General features: G+C 40.4%; 1 protein-coding gene across 8 annotated transcripts in view; it reads left to right on the top strand.

Annotated features, from left to right (window-relative positions):
* The first annotated feature begins 8 nt into the window (after nt 1-8).
* The window catches only part of suco (SUN domain containing ossification factor), a 45,413-nt gene continuing 19,637 nt past the window's right edge, over nt 9-25,784 (top strand). For 7 of the 8 annotated variants that reach the window (XM_023283852.3, XM_023283850.3, XM_035954468.2 and 4 more), the window contains exons 1-8: nt 9-292; nt 19,209-19,323; nt 21,198-21,299; nt 21,740-22,074; nt 22,882-23,022; nt 23,365-23,566; nt 24,678-24,783; nt 25,306-25,433. In XM_023283852.3, coding sequence (XP_023139620.2) covers nt 240-292; nt 19,209-19,323; nt 21,198-21,299; nt 21,740-22,074; nt 22,882-23,022; nt 23,365-23,566; nt 24,678-24,783; nt 25,306-25,433 — 1,182 coding nt within the window. In that variant the 5' untranslated portion in view covers nt 9-239. The remainder of the gene's footprint in view (nt 293-19,208; nt 19,324-21,197; nt 21,300-21,739; nt 22,075-22,881; nt 23,023-23,364; nt 23,567-24,677; nt 24,784-25,305; nt 25,434-25,784) is intronic. The other variant, XM_023283851.3, reaches the window with a different exon arrangement.

Here is a 25,784-nt window from a genome sequence, read left to right as displayed (position 1 = left end):
TCGTCAACAGCAGTGGCTACTGAAGCTGAAAAAGAGGCGGACAGCTAGTCCGCACAATGAGAAATAGCACTCCTCAAGTGTAGGTTTTTACCCTTAGAAGACAGCTGTTTAAAAAAAAATAATAAATCATACAGGCGGGCACTCGGCCGACATTACAGCCTGTCTTTCGGTGTATTGTGTAGCCGCGAGTGATCAGATAAAACCCAAAGAGCGAGGATGTTGGTCCCCGCGGGAAGATAATGAAGAGGCTGCGCGTTTTGTTGGTGTGCCTCATTGTAGCTCTCCTGTGCTGGTAAGCTTGGCCCGACATCTCCATTCATATTATTTACATCACGTCAGACAGATTTCTGCTATAACAATAAGATAAATACGTTTAATGATGACAATATTGCCCGTCATGTCGCTTTGCTCGGTGTCTTTTGCCGCATTACATCTGCTGCTACATAGCTAACAGCTTACAGCGTGTGATGTTTATTTGACCTGTAGCTCAGACAAACAGCCTTGAGATTGTTTTGTTGGAGCCTGACACAACTGACTGATAAAGTTTGTTGTTTAAATGTTTTTTTTAGGGTTTTAGCAGGCTGGGTAATCAGCTGTTGAATAGCAGCAGAGCTAGCTACCTCTAAAACCAGTGAAGTTGGGCTGTAATGGCAGAGGTTACTTGTCTGGTGGATGCTAATGTTGAACATGAAATACTAATTTGCTAGTGAAAAACTTAGAAATGCTACAATTCTTAAACTAACCTTTATTTCATTGTAGGTTTTCAATACCAAATCTGCATTATCAGCTAGTAAAGTCCTAAAATTAACAGATGCAACCATTAATCAATTAGCTGTCAAATGTCAACTCTATTATTAACTTTCAGTAATTTCTTAAGAGAAATAACTCAAAATGCTGTGATTTCACCTTCTTAACTGTGAATATTTTCTGATTTCTTTGCTGCTAAGCAGAATATCTTTGGGTTGTGTTTAGAACAAGACATTGGAAGATGTCATCTTGGACTTTGGAATATATTGATTAAGATTTTTCACCATTTTCTGACATTTTATAGACCTAACAACTAATGATTTGTCGAGAAATCAATGGGCAGATTAATCAACAATAAAAACAATAGTTAGATACAAGGCCTAATGAATGGTAATGTTTGTAAAATGTTGAATGTCAGAAACTGTCCTCTCTCTACAAGATTTACAATGCTGCACATCAGATTTTTCTTCATATAACTGAGGGCATAAAGTAACCATTATTTCATTATGGGTTGTTTCAATACAAATTCAGCTGCAATTGCTAGTAAAATGTAAACAGATGTCCTTAAATTAATAGTAATAAACTTAACATATTTAGAAATAAGTTTGAAGTACAAAAGTTTACAAGCGAAATGCGTATTGCAGTGTAAAAGAACTACGTCTTAAGATATAAACAAACATTCTAAATTGACAGGGCAAACCCAACTGATGGGTAGTTTTATATCATAAGAAATAGAACATTGAAGGCCCTTCTTTGAAATTGTGACTAAATGCATAAAAAAGTTGGCATTGTTAACCTGTTGTTAACAGTAAATTTCAAAAACACTTAATGGTGATAAAAATAACAAAACACTCCAAACCTATGCTGATGGACCAGTAAGTGAGAGAGATACAAAAACACAGTGGAGCTTGAGTTTACAAAGCGTGTAAAGATTACAACACAGTATAAAATAAAATAAATATATGCAGATGTAACAGAGGTCTGTTATTACATTCTGTCATGTAAATAAGTGGCTCTCTTTCAACCAGTGATTGCAGGTCTTCTCCAAACACAGAGGTCTGGTAGATTAACGCAACTCATGCATCTGTTTAATCTCAGAGGCACGAAGCAGGTAACAATGTGTAGGGTTTGTGGAATGGGATTAACAGTCTGACTAACGTGCCACCTTTATCCAGATTGGTGACTCAGGAGCAGCTAAGAACGCACAGGGAAGCCTGCAGGCTGTTGGTTTTTCCCTCTGCTGTCCTGCTTACTTGGTTGTGATGATCACTCACTGTCACATTCCTTGACAATACAGAGGGTCAACTTTGTTCTCGAATAATATATATTCATTGCATTTGGCTAAAAAATAAAAAATACAAGGCACTTTTGGCGGATTAGTAGTGGTAGAAAGTAAGGTTTAAAATTTCTGCTTGTAAAACTCCCAACAACTGAGCTGTGCCAGATAGCATTACATCACTTCAGATGTGCTGGCACTAACAATGTTTCCTGGAAATTATCAGCATATACCTGTGTTACCAGCACATCAGAGCCAACAGGTATTGTAAGGACAAGCCCTATTTAATTTTTTCTGTTTCCTCATAGCATTGGAAACTGATTTTAGTGCCCATTTTTTATTTATAATACTAGGAATTATTCTTATGCAATGTATTCATTAATAAGTAAAGCTTTCTTCGGTACAGTCTCGTGTATTACCTTTTATAATATTCACAATTTGCAGTACAATTTGGTGCATATTTCTTACTGTTTTGAAACTATTTCACTGGCAGTTGAATTACAAACTAACAGGCTATGGTAAATCCACATGTTATTCTCAGGTTGTAACTTATTCTATTTTCACAGATTAAGTTATTTTTAAAGGGCTGAGGTACTGCACAGACAACATTTAGCGGAAAAAGAAGAAAGAGAGTAAGATAGCAGTGTGTTGTTCTCTCAGATATGGACAGAGATACTGACTGAGGGATTAACATATTCATAGTTAATCATTAAAATTCAAAAAAGCCCTACAGGAATATGGAATTCTAAAGCACAAGTGAAGCCACCTTCAGTACCAACTACATTTGATTCCAGCCTTGTGAATCAGATGTTTGCTTGCCTAAAACATTGGTGCACTTTTCACTTTCCTCCAAACGAACTAATGACCATGCTGCTACACGAACAGACTTCATTACTAATGCAAACCCCTTTTAGCGTGCCACTGTTGGCTTCTCACTCCTCCGTGCCAACTCTCACACGTCCCAGTAGGAACAGCGAAGCAGGGAACACAATCCTTGCAGTAATCCAAAGGTTTCCAAGGCAGCAGTGATTTTAAGCATTGAAAAGGGGCTCTGTGTTGGGATGCTGGTGGCAAATGGCTACAGGGGGGTGTGTCGTCACGATTCACCTGATGTCTTTTAAGATCCCTGTGCTGCTTGAAATAGCTGGAGCTAATGTTGAATATTTATGGTTAGATTTTCTGTCTTATGTGAATCCTTTGTGTCTTACTTTGAAGCTGCTGTCGCTGCTCAGCTGGAGATCTCGGTGCTGCACTGCTCATAGGGGTATAGCAGAATGTGCTCTGAGTGTGTGGTGCTGCCCCTTCACTCACATAGTCAGCAACAGGGATCTTACTGTACATACGGTAAGCTAGCTCAGGCTGTTGACATCAGCATCGGTGGAGAAAGTGTGTGCATGTGCTCTAGAGACAGTTTGCGTGAGGGTGCACATTTCCAGCCAGGTTTATTGTCAGTAATGATAGCTCACCACAGACACACGGTTTCTCCACATTTAGATCCTAACTTAAGAGCTGGCACGTTGGCTGAGAATGGCTTGTTAACTCTTATTGCAGGTTACAAACTGTTTGAATTTGTTAGAGTTTTTGGCTGACAGATTGCATCTTTACGTTAATGATATATTTTGTAAAACCACCTGAAAACTACCACAAAAAGTGATTTTGTTTTTTGTATTTGAGCAGGAGCATGCTCAAGAGATGATGTCTTGTCATCGTCTCATTCTGTTCATGTGTCATAGCCTTATTAGTTTCACAGCCATTTAAAGATTATTGTCATTATGCAATATGATTAGCGCTTATGAGATAACTGCATCCAATTGACCAGTTGAGGATTGTCTATTATATTCCATTAGACTGCAGATACTTTGTAATCATCCACAGCACAACAAAACTAGCAATGCATTGGATTTCTTTGAGCATGTGCAAATTAAATGAAGTTGCCTGTCCAGTGCCATTGAATTATAAATATACACCTGATTTCTGTTGAAATTTGTTGATTGGCTTCGTATATAATTACGTGAGACCAGCTTAAATGGCTTTAAGGCATTGTGGTATGTTGTTTGCTTCTGCTTTACCAGTCGAGGTGTTTGTGCTGCATGTTTTGACGCAAGCTCAGTAAGAGAACACCATGGGAGTTTTGGTTTGTCCAACCTGTTTCCTTTCCTAGTTCACCTGTAGGATGAGGTGGTATCTGTATGGGATTTCACTGGCTCTCTATTATCATATCTCAACTCACACCTCCACTTCTTTAGCAACTCTGGGTGTGAGACTTTGTTATGCAGTGCAAATATTTTGTCAAAAACAAAGCCTCCCAAAAAAAGCTATCAATAAGTCAACAGGGTAATGGACTTGATCATTATATTATAACATAAGGGGTACTCTCCCTCATTACACATGCACACAGTTGGAAGTGTCTCCTTTTGCTAAAAGTTTCAAATATTTTTTGACTTTATGCTCCAGTGTCTGAACACTTGCTGAAAGGCAAAGTAAGTGCCATACAAAGAATGAGGCCAGGATGTAGCTAGAGGACCCTCTTGTTAAAGAACTATGTGTTCTGCCCACACCGTAAAAGTTCCCCTTTTTGGGGCAGTTGTTACATAAGAAGACCTTCCTCATGATGTGCACTGGTGGTCAGTGAGACTGTTGTCACCCATAGCCTTCTTGTGTTTCCCACCAGTAAACACTGGTACACAGCACGTGCACTGGGCACGGAGAGTAGATGACCGAGACACAGAGCTTTCTCTGTGTGCATTTTGGCTATTTCAGCTATGAAAGAGGAGGCCGGATGGAACATAAAAAGGTTACAGAACCTGCCTTCAGAGAAGACTGTGTTGCTTACTTTAGCCTTTTCCTGAAGCTCATCACCTCCCAGCTATTCGTTTCATCCTGCTGTCTTCTTGTAACTTTTACACTGTTGAAATGTCATGTGGCTGCTGTGATTTACAGCACGTGTGTCCATACACATACCTATATTTTTCTGTCCTCTTAACACTGCCAGCATTAGGTAACTCCTTTGTTGTTGGTGGTTTCCTCATGTTGTTGTTCTGGATGCCTGTGTTTACTGTAGTTAATGCTGTGTTTGATTGAAGGCTGAAGGAACTGATTAAACTGGTTTATACCTCTTGTGTACCTTATGCTATATTAGCAGCACATTTCCACATGATGACTTTCCTGTACGTCATGGCCAGGGCTAGAGGAAAATCAATGCTGTCTGAACTCAACACTTTATGTATGTAGATTTAATTATTTTTCAGGTGTGTCTTACCCGGTCATCTGTCCACATTCTCAAGACTTTTTTTAACATGATAGCACAGTACTTTGTTGCTCATTGCATGAGAAAGCAGGGAAGTTATTGATTATTGGCCCGGCTGATTAGTGGAGTCAGTGTTCAGGATTTTGTAATGATTGGTGTTGCTGTTTTTTATTTAATTCTAGATAACATAAATTAATTTAAAATGTGCAACTTTGGCTCTGATGTTGTTGCAATAAATGTCCCGGCCACAGAATTATCTGTTTAGTTACATCATCAACGCTGAAGAGGAAATTTGGAAAAGCTGCCTTTTAGTTAAACAGACATGAAACATAAATCCAGTTTCATGCAGAAGTTTGTGTTACTCTAAATCAAGATTTTTATTTTGACTGCAAATGGAAATCGGTTGTCAGCATCCATGATTGCTGATAGTTAACATCAGCCCTATAAAATACATTTGCTTTGACTACTTTAAGTACGCATTGAAGAGGTTCAGACATCAGGAATTCCTTTAAATTAATATTAAACATTTAAATACACATACCTGTGTCTTTTTTAACCTCATGAATATAAAGCATTGATTGACTTGTAGAATTTGGAATTGAATAGGTTTCTAAAGCAAAACAAAAAGATTATCTCTCTGAGCAAACATGACATTTAGCCTACATGCCAGGAAAACAGCAGAATCATCACGTTCAACATGCAAAACGGACCCAGACTCTATTGTGCTTGGCCACGTTGTCTTTTGTCTAAGTTATGTCAAAGCTTTCCAGATAGTGTCTCTTGCTTCTGTTTGGCATTTTCATAATTCAGAGTGGAGCCAAAATTATTAGTAAGTTAATTACTTGATCGACACAACATTGGTAGTTTATGTCACTTATCAACTAAAGATGGCAAACATTTGCTGATGTCAGACCTTTTAATTGTTTGATATTTGATCAATTAAGACATTTAGAATTAGGTTTCACTTTTTATGAGCTAAATAACCACACATGCACACACTATGTTTATGATTGTTTCATTAAAATGATGACAAGCCATAAAAATTTACTACATACCACAATCCGAGTTTATTTTGTTTGTGACACTCGCTGGCAGGTTGTAAAATGTACAAATAACATCCTTTAGGTAAAACAAGATATTTTAATTGCCCCCTGGGGACAAATAAAGTTTTCTGAATCTGAATCTGACCAAGACAGACTGGGTCTCATCAGCTGCCAGTGGGTCTGTTATACTTTGTAAATCTCTTTGCAAATTCATTATAAAACCATCAGTTTCCTTTGTTGGCTGAGAGAACAGAGGGTCAGTAACTCAGAGTCTGTGTCTCTGTTGTTGTAGCAGGTCGAGGTTTAGCACTGCGGGTTGGCAGCTCTGGTTTTATGCGAGGAGACAGAACTGGACTGGACTGGCACTCCAGCACACACTATTGTTCCTGCCCACCGGCCATGCTGACTGATGAGCACAATAAGCTCTCTTGCCCGCTGGCCTTCCTGTGTCCCAGCTATCAATACAATGCTGTGTATGTTGATGCTTTCTGCGGGCACGTTTTATAGCGATCGGATCGAGCCAATACCTGCGGTAGACTTATGTACCAGGGTAATGCTGCGAGAGTAGGGCTTGTTGAACAAAACAATCTCATTTTTTGATTGCTACAGAAGCTCTCTTGCTTGTCATGAGTGTGGTTAATCAAAATCCAATCATATGGTGGTTTATACAACACAGCTTGACTAAAGAGCGGTGTTTGTTTGCACCGAATCATCTACTGGAAGAAAACTTTATTAGTTTACTGCGTGTTAGGTTGAGCATAACTGCACTCTTTAGAAGGAAGTCAGTGTGACAGCAACAACCAAACGACAAAATAGATTTCAGGTTTGCTATCAAGGTATTTTGATTAAACTGTGAATCAAGGACATCATGACTTGACTATTGTATAAAGCAAGGATACATGGTTCTTCTCTAACTCCATTAGGTGTCTTAAATAAGTCTGCCTTCTAAAACAAATTAAAAGCAGATGCAAAACCAATAGCGTATCCTCAGTCTCAGTTTGTGGTGATCTTGTCTCACTTCCTTTTGTTCAGAGAATAATTCAATAACCTCATTCGAAGTCCTAAGCTAAATCTTGCACATCCCACAAGGCACATCAACAGATTTTTCTATCATAAAGTTTCTGTCACGACTAAATAATCCTTTTTTTCTGGTAGCAGGAACTTCTTTGCAGAATCCTGTCGCTCACATAATGTGATTCTCGGAATAGGTAGTCCTGTGGAGAGAGTTGATTGCAGGCCAGTAGCTCGAGGCTCTCACTGTGGTTGGAGAGAAAATACCACTGTTCCCTGCGTTAGTGAACAATATTCTGAGGGTGGAGATTGTTTGGTTTTAAAGGTGAGGATCTTTGTCAGAAAACTAATGTGGTGTCAATGTGTGTTTACCTGTGTGAGAAGAGAGTATGGCAGGGGGAATAGACTGGGTCGATTAGACTGTTTGACAACTGAGCTTTTAGTTTGAACTTGCTTTTTATTTAAACCTCTTGTCAACATAATTCCAGAGTAATTAAAATTGCAAGTGGGTTCCCAGGGGTAAAATTATATGTTGTTACTCAAAAACAATTTAGATGTGAAATTGTTCTATCTTCAGTTGTTTTAATGCATCTGATGGCAGTTTGAATGCTGGATACAGTTTTTACTTCAAGTTTTGCATTACGTTTGCCTTTCCTTTTCTTGCCTGCTAAGAGAAAGGCTCTATTTTCTCCCCTCTTGTAAAATGCTCTGGTTTCTTCTCCTCCCATCCCCCTCTTTCACTCACTGCTCTTTACTGTTTACCTTTTGCAGCACCCGTCAAACTCTTACGCATGAATTCTGTACATGTGGGGGACCACTTCTCTATTTTTACTTTGTTGGTATGATACAATCTTCTAACACAGAAAATGCATAACTTTGTACCTTTAAACTGTCTTGGGGAGGGGAGGGTCACAGAAAGAGGCCCTGTCCATAGCTGACACAAAAGGATACTAAGGAAGGAACGTTGTGTACTAAAGCTAATAAGGGCATGTTTTCGCTGAACCTTGTACGTAAAGCCTCTCCGGTGCCATCAAATCTACTTTCCTCAAGCCGCCTGCTAAATGCAAGATGCCTATAGTGCTTGCCAAAATAATTAGATTGCTGATGGATGTCTCAATCAAAAGGACAATATACAGTTGGTTCATTGTTTTGGATTAGCTGAGTATGAAGGTGAGTGGACTGTATTGTTCAAACAAAAATGTCACCGTGTTCATGTTTTTTTTTTTTTTTTTTTTTTAAATTCTGAAAATAATTTCCTTGGCGTTGGAGCTTGTATGGCAAATTGAAGTGTTTAACCACGCTTCAGCAGTTTGGTACACTGTGTACTAAAGTGAATGTTTGATGAGTTTTTGTTTTCCCACTATGCCAGCTGATATATGCATGCTGACAAAGAATTCACGTTTGTATCCACACCCCACCCATGTTACCCCTCACTGGCAAAGTGGCTTTTCCTATCAAATTGCATTATATCACATGACTGCGTCCTTCACTCCCATTGTCCTGAGCCGATGCTCCTGATGTTGTATTCCCAAGCCTCTTTGATCCCCGCCTGACTGGAACTTCTGTGATGATTCACAGAGCCGCTGTTGCTGTCATACTGTGATTGTGGGTCTTTTGTTTTGCTCAGTGTAAGAATTGTGAGCTTAATTTTACTGCTAATATATATAGCGTTATAGTGTGGCATTTGTAGCTTCTCTGATCAACCCAGGCGGTAAAATTATTAGATTTAATAACCAAAATGCAAGCTGTGTGCATTTATATAATAGTAATTTCCATTAATGATGTGTTTGTTCTGCATTTAATATATCATTTGTCCTCTATTATACTGTTTTTACTGGGTCTAATTCAGTCCATTGAATCCATACTCTGAATGGTATCATTAGTTCATCGCTATTAAGGATTCTGCTCAAAACCAGTCCCTCAAAAACTCCATATTTCTGTATTTCTATTGTTTTTAAAAATAAAAACTTACTTACTGAACTGTCATTTTCTCTGACCAGTCTGTTTTCAGCTTTTAGTGAGCTGGCCTGGTTTTCATTTCCTTTTGAGCGCTGTTCTGGCTTGTTGTGATGGTCAACTGATAATATTGTTTGTCGGAATTGTTTCAGTAATCATTTTAATGGCACAACATGCTCATCCCTGTGCCTGTTTAGTTTTGGTTCCTGATAAAAACGTCCTTCTTGTTGGTGGGCTGCAGGCCTCTTAGGTGAAGTTTAGTCTACAGGAGCAGCAGTCTTTCCTTCACCTAGTTCCTTGGCCTACCTGTTGCTCCAGGATATCTCTCAAATAAAGGTGTGACTGTTCATTCACACTATATCCTAGAGAAAGGATCCTGTGTAAATTATGAAGGATGTATGTGCGTCACAGCTCTGGTGGAGTCAAATAGGGATGCTTACAGATCCGAAAAACAAACAAGCTTTACAAATAGATTAAACTAGTGTGGATCATAAGAGCATGTGGCCTTTCAATACATACAAAGTGCTCAAGTGTTTTAATTGCAGTCATCTGAGATTAAGAAGAAACAGGATGAAACGGTGGCGTTGTTTCAGGAACTGCTGGGTTCATGTCAGTACGTGTCTCAACAAGGCATTTCACTAAGAATAAGAAGAAAGCCATTGACTGGGTTCTTTAAACAAAATTTTAAATTAGTTTATTAGGATAAAGCAGTGTCATTGTTTCAGTAGTTCTTCATTATGTCAAACTTATAGAATATCACACAATTGTATATCATTATTGTTGAAATGCAGATGCTCAAATCGTATTATTTCAGACTGGCTTCCTGTTTGCAATAAAGACAGAAAATCAAATCATATGACTAGTACACATAAATTGATTTAATGTTTTCTTCAGTGTGTGAGGTTGATCATCAGTGTCCATTTTTGACTGTATATCTATCTATTTTACTTTGAAAAATTCAAATTTAGCTTAATGATGCATACAATCAAAAGCGAAACAATCTTTGAGATTTCTCGGTAGATCCTACTTCTTTTAACCTGATTACAGTAAGGCTTCTCTTTAACTATGGCACTGATGATAGATTTGACAAAATCCCTCTAGTAAATGAAGGAATCTGTCTGTGCGTATGCATGTGTGTGTATGTATGTCCTTTACCCGTCTCAGAAACCGTACATTCTGTCCTATTCAGACTTGGTGGGATTATTGCTGGGGAACTGAAGAAGTGCAGTGTCCAGTTTGAAGTCTATTTATGTACAGTAGCCGGTTTGGGCACCTTTTGGGTCATCAGCAGGCCATTAGCTGCCTAGAGTCTAAGGCCCTGATTATACTCTTTTGTTGACACACACATTGCAGACCCCAGTGTTGCATAGATGTTGGTGTTCTGTAGCTTTTTAGTCCACTTAGTCAGCTTTGAGGACTCTGCTCCGTACACGTGCTGTAGATTTGCGTCTATGTATTCCACACATGCACCCTACTGCCCAGCTTGTGCATCAGTGTAGCAGAGTGGCTACACAGGCACAAATTTTGGCCTGCACTCAGACATCCACAGCGGGGTCTGTGCAGGCAACACAGACCAGCAGATGACAAAATTAATTTGGTCTAGATTGGCCTTTTTTTCTTGGCAGTGTCATCAAATAGCAAATAAACAATGTCAAGTGATGTCACTCTCTGATAAGAGCTTCCAAGGAAAATAATTCTGATAGGAGCTACAGAGGCGTTGACAGAACTTGTTTAGAATTCCAGTTTCATGGCAAATTGTCAACACACTTTTCCTCCATACATTTTAGACAAACACACAGTGATGAACCTGTCTTGCCAGGTTACAAACAATCCATCATCAACTGACTGTGTGTCTGTGTTGAAAGTAGGACATGAGATGTTGCAGTAGTATTTTCACAGCAATTACCCCTTGGACATGAGCGGAATGAGTGAAAAAGGAGTTTGAATCTCCTCTGCATCTTTTAGTCATGCCAATTATCGTTATAAATCAAAGATTGCTAACATTTCTACTCCTTCTAGGTTGTGCACTCATGTTTGTTCTGCCATTTTCCAGTTGCTGGGAAATCCTAATTGATTTGTGCAGCTCACTGCTAAAATCAAGTGAAAAAAGAGAAGAAGTAAATAAGTAAAACGGGCAACTTTTGGTTTCTTTTCATCAGGTCTTTGCCTACCTGTGGTTCGAGTTCTCATTACTAATCAACCTCATCCAAGACAAATGTATTATGTAGAAGTGGGAGGCAACTGTCTCGATGTCTGTAAACATCCCACACAAGGGATTTGAGGAAACCAATCTACCTGTCACTAGCGTGGATGTCATTAAATGAATGACTTTAAAGCCAAGAATGTCAGAATAAAATGGTAAAAACACAACCAAAATGAAAACAAGTACAAAATAAGAAATAAAAGACAGATTCAGAATGTGGTCAGTCCATGAATGACCACATTCTGAATCTGTCTGAAGAGCTGGCTAAAGAACAGAGATGAGTCTTTAGATGTTTTTTTAGGACAGAAAATGCTTGATCGCCTTTGGATTTTAAGTGTATGTGTGTACAATGAAGAGCATTTTGAAGCCAACTGGAGGAGTACTGAAGGATGAGGAGTTTAGTGGTGTAACCCAGGGCAAGTCCACGCTAGGCTTTTAAAATATAAAATCATATTAAAGTCAATTCTGCCCTGCACACATAACCTTTGAAGAGAGGCCATTGCACTACGGTGTGATCTCTCTTTATTTTGTAGCAGTAATGTGGTTGCAGGTAGGCTCTGGTTCAGGACTGTGTCTTTGTTGGCAAAAGAGCTATTTACCAGTTCAGCCACTGTGTCCTGGCTGCCATGAGGATGCAACAGTGGAGAGGATTATGGGGGATCAGCAGGCTTTAGAACAAACTGCTGGTCTACATTATTTCATGCATCGATGTGGAGGAAAATTAGAGCGCACGCACAAGCGGTCAGTCTCCTAAGGCTGAGCTTTCAGGCTCTGCCCTCCCTTCTCCTCCAAACAGTGACGGCATGTTTTTCTCTGCCTGGCAGATGCGCTGGCCTACTTTTCCTGGCGAGCTCTGACACATCTCCCTGCCCCACAATCCACCTCTGCCCACGTGGATCCTGGATTCTCTCCTCAGCTCTTTCTCGCTCCATTTGCCTTTCTGTCTCCCTATCAGCTGTGTAGATGTGAAGCACAGTGTGTCTCATTTGAATATGGATTCTCTGGCTGATTAAAGTATGAATTCTCAGAGGGAAGTAAATCCTTCTGGGCGACAACAGCTGGATTTTTTGAGGATTTTTATAGGGTTTTTGTTCTCTACAAGCATGTGGTTAGACTTGGGTGAGCTGCCAATCCAGTTTTAACAGGAAGCTAACTCAGTGCCTTGTTTTTGCACTGTTAAGTCCACTCCCAGCACCTCATGTTATACATCCAGAGTAATCTGAACTAAAGTGAAAAGCATCACAAGACGCCCCTTTCCCTTAGGACAGAGGACAGACAGATGTAGTATTCACCCTGCTGTTAAAGTCATAACCAAGACCATAATAATATACACCCAGTTACTTAACAATATGTGACATTATCTCACCCTTTTTTTTTTTAAACATGCTTTCTGTCAGTGTTTTGTGGCGACAGTTTATGCATTTGTGTTTTTTCATCTTCTTTGCATATCTCTACAACTATTCTAGTTCAAATTTCCCATGAGTATGGCAAAACAATTTGGGGAAAATTTCTAATAATATCTAGTATCTATTAGCATTTTTTCTGACACATGTAGCAAAAGCAATTTGATTTGCGATACAATTTTTAAAAAAAGTCAAACTTCATGTCAGTTGGTCACTATCCACTGCATATTACATTGCCACATAACACACCAGCAAAAGTGTGATGTTTCACGAGGAGGACAGTATCTATTAGACCACTGACCCAACAGTCCATGGGTCAGGTGTGTTGCAAGTAAGAATGGCATGTTGGTTGAACCACATTAAAACGTACATTAAAAATACAAAACTCTTAATCTGCTTGAATTAAGGTAAATTGATTTACAACATTAGTCTTATTATTTAACAGCGCAACTGAATATATCCTACAGCAGCTTTTGTGATTTGTTAATTGCATTATTTCAAACTACTATCTGTCCAGGATGTACCTTACCCTTCTACCCGAGTCAGCTGGGACAGGCTTCAGCCCCTCCTTGACCCTCTACAGGATAAAGCAGTGTATAGATAATGGATGTTTAGCCCTACTGAGGATCCAAAGTTTGAAGTCATTTGCATGAGTAGTGGCCATTTTTGGGGGTGGCAGGAATTTGGCTGCCTGTGAGTGGAGGTTAAGTTGCCCCTGTTGCAACAACATCAAAGACAAATGTGTGACATCATGTGATGTCATATTCTGATGACCCATCCAGACGTCAGCAGAACTAGTTTAAGACAATTAGTGATGGTAGGGACTTAGTGTACACCATGTACTGTTGGCCAGTTGCTGTGTGTGTGTGTGTGTGTGTGTGTGTGTGTGTGTGTGTGTGTGTGTGTGTGTGTGTGTGTGTGTGTGTGTGTGTGTGTGTGTGTGTGTGTGTGTGTGTGTGTGTGTGTGTGTGTGTGTGTGTGTGTGTGTGTGTGTGTGTGTGTGTGTGTGTGTGTGTGAGAGAGAGAGAGAGAGAGTTTACGTAATGACGAGGAACATGCTGGGCTGAGATTTAGGCCAGGAGACTAAACGGCTACCACTAATCTGCTCTGGGTTGGGTTATATGTTACACGTGCTGCAGTGTACAGCCATGAACAAGATGAGTTGGGCAGAAAGGCAAATCTTTTGGGATTCTTGTGGTCGTTTGGGTGAGGCTGTCAAATCAGTAAAAGATGATTCAGAGAAATAACAGCACCCAAAGCTACAGAGAGCGAAAGCTTTTGGTCATCAGGAAAACATCCTGCCTGGGAAAAGATCAGAGCGCACTTTGCATGCCATGTGGCTGGTGATAATATTTGACTTTGCTGTTGGCAGATTAATCAATCCTCCTGTTGTCTCTGCAATTTTGGCTCCTCTGTGTCAACGCAGTCAGTTAGTACAGTACTGTTGTTTTGGTAGAGCTGTGCCATGTCCCCTGATTCTGAATGGTACTAAAGCCAACAGGAAATATCAGGGGATTTGGCTGCTCGGAACCCATGCAGACAGTGTGATAGATCATGTAGCCAGTGTCTCTGTGCACATCTTTCCAAAGATGATAATCTGAAGCACTTATAGGAATACTGTGAAATAGCTGAGCCATTTGTAGTCTTCAGAGGAAAATGCAAAAGACGGAAACACTTCCTGCAAATCCCTAGGTGCTTTTGAAGTGGGACAGGAAACAAGGATATAGACAGAATGAGGAAGAGGATATTTGCAAGCTGCTGACTCATTAGTCTCGCTTGCTTCTCCTTCTTCATTCGCTTGAACCACTGCAAGAATGTAATGTGCATAGTTCTCTAATACCATTTATTGTTTTACTATTCCATGTATTTCTCCCCATTTGTGGGTCATACATTCCACCTCCCACTGTAGCGTAAGTATTTGAATGAAAAAGTAGGTCACAACAGACCTGCAAAGCAGATCCTGTCAGTTCAGCTCCGTTTTTAGATTTTTTTTCCTCTGTTCACCAGCTTTCCTTTTTTTCACCTTTGGAAAGAATGTCAACACTCAGGTCTTTCCATTCATGCATGGAGCATGATGCGGAGTGGGCCAAAGAGAGCATCTCACTTGCTTCACAGTTTGGCTTGTGTTTATGTGTTTCTCTGTAAGTACAGTGCATTTGTGGACTTGAATTGCTCCATAAAAATGTAGTCTTTTTGTTTATATTTTTATTATCTGTCTGTAGGGCTGTGTGACTTGGCAAGCTCCAGTTCAATATTGGTTCAGTGAGTCACATTATCGAAGTCAGTCACATTTGCATCTGTCATTGCGGAAGTTTACACAGGATGGTTTACTTTGTGACATGGTCACTTAAACCTGTGCTGTGGTATGTAATCTGCTTATCAGCCATACAAGTGCTCCCTTTACTTGGAAACAAAAAGTCAAATTTAGCCACATGAACAGATCTTTTATTAAGTAATTGAGGGCACATATTTACAAAAGCAACTGTAGATACACATTTTAAGAGTTTTGAGAATTTTATAAATGATTTGCATATTTTAGTGACTGTTAAAACTTCTCATGTCCTTATTTGAAACTACACTGTGAAACTGGATAGTGAAACAGCCGTGGGTTGTTTCAGAAGGCAAGCAGGAACTAAGAGATCTTAATATAAAAAACCTTATCACCACTAAACATTCAGCACTGAAGTATTCAGATGATGTCGGACTTGTAGAAAATTTGTAAAACAATTCCACGATTTTGCAGCATCCTGTGTAAAGATGCCAGCAGTAACATTCTAAAGACTTTGAGTAAACAGATCATACAAACAGTCAGGAGATCCAGGGACACTTGTAACACTGAAAACGCCTTGCAGCTTGGAGTGTCTATACTAGCATGTCGGCTGTTCTGAGGAAAAAGTAAAGCTCAATTATTGAATAATGTTTACAAAAAAGACAAAAAAGTGTATTCCCCCCCCCCCCCCATTATTTTCACTGTCCTGCTTCCACCGCTTTTTATTGAGTGGTTTGGAGTACACTATTTTTTGAGCTCCAATTCAGTATGAAACATATATAGAAGCGTAAATTAATTATGTCTTTACCGCATACATCCCCTTAACCTCCTTTTTAATGTATTGATTATTTGTTTCCTGCAGCTGTCTGTGCAGCACTCTGGGTTCAAACTTCTGGTATCTTCTATCTTGTGACTTTGTACCTATCTCTGGTTGGATGCACTTTACATGTACAGGCAAGTTACAAATAATTTGCATAGGGTTGATAGTAGTGGCTGATTCAGCAATTGAGAGGAAGCTGAGAGATGCATTTGATGCTGTGGCAATGTTTTCATGTAATGATGTTTAGGCTGATGTTTGATGTTGGTGCAAATGGCTTCTCTGCCTGGTAGTATAGGCAGCTACACGATTTTGCCTGTTGAGGGCAAAAAGTTGATCTGACTTAATGTAATTTAATGTTTTTTTTCTCTTGTTTAGTCAGCTGGTGATGAGTCAGTAAATCAATAATTCATTTGTTGTGACTATTGACATCAATTGAGAAATACAAGTTTTAAATTTATTTAAGGAAAATACTAAGAAAAATCTATTAATCATCATTGTAACTACAGGTGTTTTATGTTGCAGTCTCTTACATAATCCTTATGACATCCTTAGTGAAACATGCATAACGCTTCCTCCTTTTACATCCCTGCATGTTTGAGCGGACGTGGACACAGCAGACATTTGAAACGCCACACAACATAGTTCAAACCTATGGATCTAAGTATAGCCAGGAGCCTACATTAGCCTGTGGTTCATGTTTACTCCTAAGTATCTGTACATTGTGTGACTCTTAGGTTTCCTTTACTGGTTTTGTGACTCCTACAAACCCTTTCGGGGAATGCGTATATTATGAGGCGTTAACGCTTATAGGGACATGCACATATTTCATTGTCAGCAGGAGTCCAAAATGACTGCCGTAAATGTTATGTCTTGGTATCATAGTGAGATGTCCTTCAGAATTGTGGAGCAAGAGCTTTGTCCTAGACATAACACTCCAACAGGGATAAATCCTTCATAGGATACACTGATATATTAATTTCTCCACACTGCTTGAGTAATTTTTTACTGCAACACAGCCAGACAACACATCGTATTTAGCAGAAAACCGTAACTCTTGGATGAAAACTTTACGATAAATTAGATAAATGGCATTTCAAACTCAGTAGAAGAAGTAGCTTCAGTGTTATAATTAACACCTTATCTTGAGTCATCGTCTGTTCATCAATCTGTCTGTGTTCGCTTCAGAGCTTTCAAAAGATCCTCCCACTTAGCCAGATGTTCTTGTCATCTTTTATCTTGTCATTCCATCACTTCAAATATTAATGAAGAGTCAAGATGGAGAAGCTCTCTAAATGTCAGGACACTGACTTGCACAGATGACTGTTTCTGTGCTCTGAAGTATGTGAGCTCGCTGCTCATCTCCCTCCTACTGACAGCCAGGCTGACAGGGTGCTAACATGAGTGTCCATGTGCCTCCCTCTCTCCTGACATTGATATTTGAGCTCTGAAGGGGAACAGCTCCAGTTTGAGGCTCGCATGGTGCTTTCCTGCCAAGCTGTGTCTTTGTGTGTCACCATGTGTGACAGCAGCTGATGTAAGGTGTTGTCATGATGCTCTAAGTTTGAGCTTTGCAGTTGTACTTCCATAATATATGCAAGTCTTTTTGTTTAATCTAATGTGCAATGTAAATCTGATCTACATTAGCACTGATTTAGCGGCCAATTTTGTTTGCCAGGCTGATGGCCAGTGTAAAAAGAGGTCTTTGTTTGGTTCTGGCACCTTTCAATTGAACACAGTCCGTGTCTAACAAGTTGGACTAATAGCTCCACATTAGTACAAAGAAATTAAAGACAGCAAAAATCTTTTTACCTCGTTAACTTCCATAAAAATAAATCTAAGAAACCAGTCTTGTCAACTTTTCACATAGTTTTCTTCTTTAGAATTGGTTTCCAATTTTAACATGTATAATTGAATTACTCCACTATTCCAGCTTGCCATTGTGTAGTATAGAGTAGTTTTACAGTCTTTAAACAGAGTCCTAAGTGTGCTGGTGTCCTCGAGCTGCAACCAGTTTTGAAGAGAGAGGCAGGGACGCCATAGATCTACACATTCTTGGAGACATAACAATGTAGACTTGCATCTCTGCCATTTTAAGTCAGAAATTGATTATTTTGAGAGGGAAAAATGTCTAAATATGTAACTCTGATGCAGTGAAATGTGTTTTTTGGAGTTAAATCAGCTACTGGAGAAGGACTCCAGTGTACAGGGAAGCAGTTGCAATGTCTAGAAAACCTCTTGCTTAATTCTTCACTTTATTTTGATTCCACTGATAAAGAACCCAACTAAGAAAGAGAGCTGACCCTCTCATTCCTGTGTTCCCATCTTGTTTTTTCTGTATTTTCATTAATCTCTTGCCTTCCCTGCAAGCTATTAGCTCTGGATTTTATTATTTCGTAACCTTTCCATCTCCTTTTGCGCTCCTTTTGTAAAAAAAATTCAATCTATGCTGCTGATGAGCTCTGACATTCATATGATAAGAGTTCATTTCTTCCGAGGACAGTACACTTAACTCATTGTTAACATGCACAGAAAAGCAGCAGTTCTTGCAGTCTCTCGGTTGTGTGGAAGAGATAATGTGGGTTAATCTGTGCTTGAGGCCCAGTTGGCCTTGAGCACCTTGACTTGGAGGCCGCTAACAGAATTTCAGCAATATCTCGAGCCCTGCTAAACCTTTTTACAAGCAAAGTGGAGCTAGGGAGAGAGCAAATGGAGGAGGGGGTCGAGAAGGTGAATCAGAGAATGCAGTTTGCCTTAAGCAACTTGTCGAAGCACGCATAATGAGTAAAATTTTGTTTTTGCTGGTTAGTCACACTAGGCTGTTCAGTTTCTGCCTTTCGCTTGGTTTCTGCCTCTATTTGTAGAATTAATTTACACTCTTCCCTTTGGTTCCAGCTCTCTCTTTGCCTTTCTGCTTTCGCTCATGCACTTACGGCCTTCTTTGCCCTCCTCCACTCAGTGCTTTCATTGCCTGTATCCAAAGAGCTAGTGTCATGGGCCCTCCCCAGAGGAAACCAAGTGCTCTCACTGTGGAGAATGTGTTGTAGTACAGCCTAACCTTTGTTTGAATTGAAAGGCACTCGTTGCTTACAACAAATTGTGGCCTGGGTAACACAAAGTTTCCGAGTAGATGCAGGGTTTGGATTTTACTTTTTGAAGCTACATCTATGGTAACTTTTTCTGTGATGATGACAATTTCGCATTTACTAACAAATATTCAACTGTTTGTGTTTCAGGTACCCCAGTCAACATGTGTATTGTTCAGAGCAGAGCTTGTCTGGCCCAGGTCGGTCTGCCCTGGACAAAGACCCTGACAGCCACGAGCAGGAGCAGGACTCCATGCAAAACAAGGTGTGTTGAAGTTTTGTGACTTTAATTGGCCTCATCAAGTGTAGTTTTTAATGAACAGCTTTAGTATACTTCTCTTTGATTGATTTTGCAATCCTTGTCAACGCCAACTTCAAATGCAAGTAAAATATTCACTGTGGCTAACATTGCTGGCACAGCTGTTGTATGGTGAGCAGTATTATTAGACTCACTGCTCAGGGTGAAATGTATGAGTTAGCAGAACGCAGAAAGAGTAGTGGTGGGAGTTAGGTCATGCGCTTGAGTGACCTACTAACCCCTGGTGAAAACTAGGAGGGAGAGAACTGGAAGGGAATGGTCAGGAAGGTCCTGGATTATGGAGGCCAGGCTGGATGGTGGGAGGGCCGAGGGTATTATGTAAGCACTTCTAAATCATACCTTGGAAGGACTTATTTGAGACAAAAACAACACATCAGTTGTTGTCTGACAGCCAAAGACACAGTGGATGCATAGTTGTTGTTATTATACTAATTTCTAGTTTAGCTTGGAGTCTGCTGGGAGGTTTCTTCTTAGTACTTGCACTGTAGGCCTGCTTGTTCTGTACATATGCACTACTGCCCTTGTAAAGTTGTGACACAAATTTTGAGCAGCATATGGACACCAATAGAGAGGTGCACATGGACTCTCACAGACCTAGGTAGATGGCAAAATTTACGTCACTTGCACTAGCAGGACCAAGCTAACCAAAGGTTGGCAGTTTAATCCCTCAAAACACCATTCTATCAATCTACTTTAAACTCAACACTGCACCTGCTTGGGTCCCCAGCAATACGCCCATCAAGTTTGAAGTAGATATTATGTACAGTTGCCTTTTGTGATGTTGCCTATTAATTTGGGTTAGAGTCTTAGGCAGACAGCGGTTTTCTTAAAACCCCTCCAAGCAGCCTCCATTCATCCCAACACCTTCATACTTGGCATTTCCTCCTTGGTGCCAACAATACACCCACTAAGTTTGAAGCGGATTGAATGTATGGTAGTTGAGATATAAGAAGAACACATAGATGGATACAGAGATTTCTTGATTCATTTGAGATAATTTAAAGCCTCAGAAAGAGTGAAAAACAATGTTGAATACAGGAAGATTGGAGCCACTTGCAGGGCCATAGTTACTTCAAAAGCAGCCGAGTTATACGTTGCCAACTTCTCTATGAATGAGCACTAGAGGTTGTGGTGATATAGGTTAGGACCTGCCCTGTGGGGTTAGAGTTCGGGGTCTAAAAGCTTTCGTAATTCTCAGCTTTCCAGTCTTTCCTGTAACTTTAGTGGTGCAGTCTTGTTGTAGACTAATCCATCTTAAGTCTATGGAGGTCATTCCATTCATTTTATGATGAACCATAAAATGGTCTTGTAAGAAAAGCTGGCCTGAAGTGGGCTGGCACTGGCTCAGAGCTGGGTTTGGGGTAAATATATGATACCCTCAGTTCTTATGAATGGGTCCTCAAAGTTGTGTGTGTGTGTGTGCAAATGAGCATTAGAATGAATGATAATTTGTGGAAGTGAGTGTGTTTTGGTATGCATTTGTGAGCACAGAAGAAGGGGAATCATTGTTTGAGGTCCAGCATCAAACAGGCATGCCAGGGCAGTTCAGCAGGCCTGGCAGTCTGTCACTGGCCTTATAACATGGTCTTTGTCCACTGACAAAGGTCTTTTTCACATCCTGAGATGCAACGACCTTTCTATCTGGCATTTGTACGTCGTAAATGCATCTTTAACCTAAACAGAAGTAATAATGCCTTGCAAAGAATTTGAATGGTTTTATATTGTCATTTGGTGATATTTCTAAAACTGTAGTTGTTTTGTTGTTGCTTAAAGTTCCTATTCAGCACTGTGATAACGTGATATTTTTTTCCTCCCCCTAGGTGGTGGAAGAATGGACGGCACATACATCATATGACATGGGATTAGAGACGGAAAGAGCAGCGCTAGAAAAGCTAGCACAACAGAACATACACCACGAACAGGTAACAACAAACAACTGTCCGTTACTGATGGACTTCCAGACTATGACTCAGCAATATTGTAAAATATAAATTGCAGTATACAAAAGAACTAAAATATGTTGCTGTGAGAAGGATCAGAACTGAAATGACAGTCAAACTAATAGAGAAAGTCTCAGAAGGTGGAGCATTTCATCTTGCTATTTTTTTCTGGATACAACACTGCACAGTTATAAAGGAAGGATTTCAAGTATTTATCCTGATAAATCATGAAATGCACACAAACTGGATTTGGGGAAAAAAAGGAAACAAGGAACTATTAGCCAGGTCTAAATATGGTAATAATGCTGATAAAATGCACAAACTGGTATCATTTCACTCAGTTAGAGAGGCTTTAGAAAGCATTTGAGCTACATCAGAAAATGACACGCATATATGAGCATTTCTTTGTTTTCTGTCACCAGACTGTGAATCCACAGGAACCTGAGGTGGAAGAGAGAAAGTCAGACCCAGAGTCAGATACTGTACCTGTTGTTCCTGAGCCAGAACCTACCACAGACCCCCAGACTGACTTGGACCTGCAGACTCACACCAAGGACCATGAGCAGGATGCTCCAGTCCCCTCGACTCCAGAACCAGTTCCAGCACAGGGCCAAGTGTCCACAGATGCCCCAACCCTAGCAGAGACCTCCAGTGACGCCCATGCTGCAAATCCCAGCCTGGACTCAAACCCAGCCACATCCCCAGATGAAGCTGAAAACTCACCTACCTCACAGAGTGCTGCCGCCACCCACACAGGGTAAGCTCAGTTTTATTTCATCATTCCAGAGACCTGGTCTCTGGCAGTAGAAGTTGGCTATAACCATAGAGAAGTCACATTGGAGAACTGAACTGAACTCTAAGAAAATACACTGCATACTCCTCTTATAATGGTTGAAGCCAATTTCAGTACAATTTAGGTGTAGCATTGGTAATAAACGCTTCCAGTACATATTTTATTTGATATTTCTGTTGGTTAACTTTTGTTTCCCTCAGTTGTCTATTTTATTTCAATTATCTTGTTTTTTTACTTCAACAAAAAAAAATGACTCATCACAAACTGTGAAAAAAAAGTTCAAAGGAGAGATGATTCCTGGATATTTCAGTCATTTTTCATGGAACTGGTGGCCAGCAAAGTCAACTTATATGGGACTGCTCATGCACATTTTTTAATGATTTTTTTATAATGGAACTACAAGAACACTGAAGAATCACCTGTATGGACATGCAACTTGACCAAGATTAGTTTAGATATCCACTGGAATGAAGCTTCAAGAAAGATGCGTCCATCCAACGGCATATTTTGTATTCAGCACAAGAACATTTCAGCATTTCAGGACGAGCAAATCAACTGTCTCAGCAGCGAGCAGCCTCTCCATCCCTTTTGTCCATCTATTTCTTTCTGTCTCTCTACTCTCCCTTTCTCTTGCCTTCTTTCTCCTGCTCTGTGCCGTTTATCTCCACTTCCTTGTTCCCATCCCCTCCTCTCTCCCTCCCCATCCTCCTGTCTCTGCCCTCCCCAGTGTAAGGAGATGTGGTAAACGCCATGTCCTTTCTTTCCCCTCAGTGCAGTGTGGGTTGCCAGTGCAGGAGATGAACTCCCAGTAGACAGCTTTGTCTATGCTGAGCACTCTGATTCACAGTGCGGGGTCATTCCCCCCAAACTGGCAACCTGTGAAAACTCCCCTTTTGGCAGTCCTCTCTCCAGGTGAGTTTCAAACCACCAGAAGCCAATCAAAGCACAGAGTCAAGTAATCAAGGTACAAGCTACACCTCTCTGCTGTGCGCAACCGTCGACCGCTGGCCTTGCTCTCCACTTACTTCTGCTTTTTTAAAATTTTTTTTATCTTCTTTTCCCTTGTTTTGCCTGCTCCAACCAAGGACTAATGAAACTCTCAAATAATGAATATTTTACTTGTTTTTTGCATTATGTGTGCAACATTACTATGCACTTATTTGTTTTCTTTTCTCTTCTTTATCGTTATTCCTCCCCCTCCTCCGCTTCCTTCTCTTCCCTGTCCACCTCAATGGCCCCATGTCTGTGATCCAGTGCGGATGAGGCCGTCATAGAGGACCAGCGGTCAGACCAGAAGCACAGTTCTGGTCCTGAACCAGATGTTCGGCCCACTCCAGGCCTGGTGGACCAGGAACAACAACAACAACAGCAGCAACAGCGGCGGCAGGAGTTCGAGGATGGCCTATCTAATTTGGACCGGGAGGGCAACACCTCCCACCGCCATCAAGACCAGCAGGTTGGCAACTTGTGGTTCCCACATGTCTATCATATGTATCAGTGCATTTTAAATTTAATAAGGAAAAGGATTTTTAAGTGACACCAACCTTTAAGCAAAAATGGAAGAAATGTAAATATAGCTTTTAAAAGTTGGAACATAATATGGAAGACAAAATAAATGCAGGAGGGTTTACAGGAGTCACTGCATCAGCAGACGCATTACAAAGCTGTTCATATCATGATGGAAAATTTGACTGTCAGACAGGTGGTGGAAAACCACTTTGAACGGGGCACATTCAACATGCGTGGTTCAGGTGACATAATTAGCTGAAACGTGATCCTGCAAAAAAAAAACCAAAAAGACATTTAGGACAGCTGTTGAAGACCAACACTTCAGTAGGAATAAAACATAATTGGTGGCAGGAAGATGCTGTGGATCAGCTGGACAATCCATCTGTCCACACAGACAACACCTCCTTCCACCTGCTGACTAGATTGCCATGATGGTTATAAATATTCAGTGTGCACATCTGTCCTGGTCAGCCTTTGAATGTTTCAAATTGCAAATGCTGAGTCAACTTGCTTTCAGTTGCTTTTTCATGATTGAAGGATAATGAAAGACGAGTGTATCCGGGGGAAGCTACTTATTTTCAGGGGCATTGTGTTCATAGTGTATTTCTGCATTGTTTTGCCTCTTTGGAACTAAGATCTGATGACTAATCTGTATGTTGCTTTCACTGACTCTTGGTGGACTGTTTGGATGTTTACATAAGAGGCTGTCTGAGTCTGTGGATTTTTAGGATTAGACTCTCTTGTAAAGTCCAAAAGGACGCTTATATAATCCATCAAAATATTACTCACAGCTCAGTGCATTTGAATGCTGTAGTGGCCAGGGGCTAACTGACTGCCATCAGCTGCGGAGGGAAGTCTCTTAGTTGTTTTACCCCACGCTAAGCTTGTGTGTTATTAGTAATAGCATGTAATTCACACGGTGAGTCACTGATGCTCACTGATAATTCACTACAGCAGTTTGAGAATCAATACCCTCTGTGCCCCTCCTTGTAAAAATGGAAGCATATTCAAAAGGTGATTGTAGTTCAGATGTTAAATTCTGGACCCGTTTGTTTCAGACTGCAGATCCCAACATTGTCAATGATCCCTCAGTACCCCATGAAAAAGAGATCCCCACTTTTGACGAGTGGAAGAAGCAAGTCTTGGAGGTGGAGAAGGAGAAAAGTAAGTGCATACATTATTAAAACACACATTTAGATACATGAACATAACTGGAAGGGAAGACATCACATTGACAACGAAGTGCAGCATCCCATTAGATTTTGCTTCAAGCTCGGATGCTTCAAGGCTTTTGGTCTAACAAAGCTGGATAATGCAAAAATAGCTTGATGATGTTAATATTACTTCATGACACAGGCACAGTTTGCAGCACTGCCTCTGTAGACAAAAGAGGCCTCATGTCAGCTTTAATCCACATCTCATCTTGTTTCTTCTGTTTTTCTTGCTACAACTTTTTGCACATTGTCTCACTGTCTATTCTCTGTAACTTCCTTCCTTACGTTCTATTCCTGTCTGTCGCTCTCTTCATCTCTCTCCTTCTCTAGCTGTGCATGCCATGTGCAGTGGTCAGCGGAGCGTGTGGTTTTTGTGTGTGTTGCGTAACCTCTCTACGTGTTCCTCTCAGGCAGTGCTCTTTATTTTTTCCATGGTGTCACATCAGCCTAATGTATCGCTCCCTCTGTGCAGGTCAGTCTCTCCATACCTCAACCACCGGCACCCCTCATCCAGTGAAAAAGGTCCAGAAAAACTTCAAGAATAACTACGCTTCTGTGGAGTGTGGTGCCAAGATACTCTCTGCCAACACTGAGGCCAAGGTTAAACACACATCACCGCTGTCCCTCTGTTGCCTGCACACAAATACACAAGTATACAGACATCATGCTGTCATGTTGTATCAGCAGATGGATGAAACCTGCTGGAAAATCTTTTTTTACATTTAAGCTGAGCGTTCGAGCTGAACCAAGGGCAGATGATTAGTCACACATGAAACAAAGTTGACTGCATTTGCCTGGTAAATATTATATCCAGGTTTTTCCTGCATAGAGGAATTTTTGATGCCATCCCAAAAGGAGTTTTGACAGCACAAAAGGAAGATGAATTGTGAGTCAAAGTTTAGTTAATTGCTTCTTCAGTTGCTCCAGTATAGTACACATTTTTGCTGATCA

The sequence above is a fragment of the Amphiprion ocellaris genome, chromosome 2 (assembly GCF_022539595.1).
Source record: "Amphiprion ocellaris isolate individual 3 ecotype Okinawa chromosome 2, ASM2253959v1, whole genome shotgun sequence".
In the NCBI taxonomy this organism is placed as follows: Eukaryota; Metazoa; Chordata; class Actinopteri; family Pomacentridae; genus Amphiprion; species Amphiprion ocellaris.
This window is presented reverse-complemented; position numbering and strand designations above follow the sequence as displayed.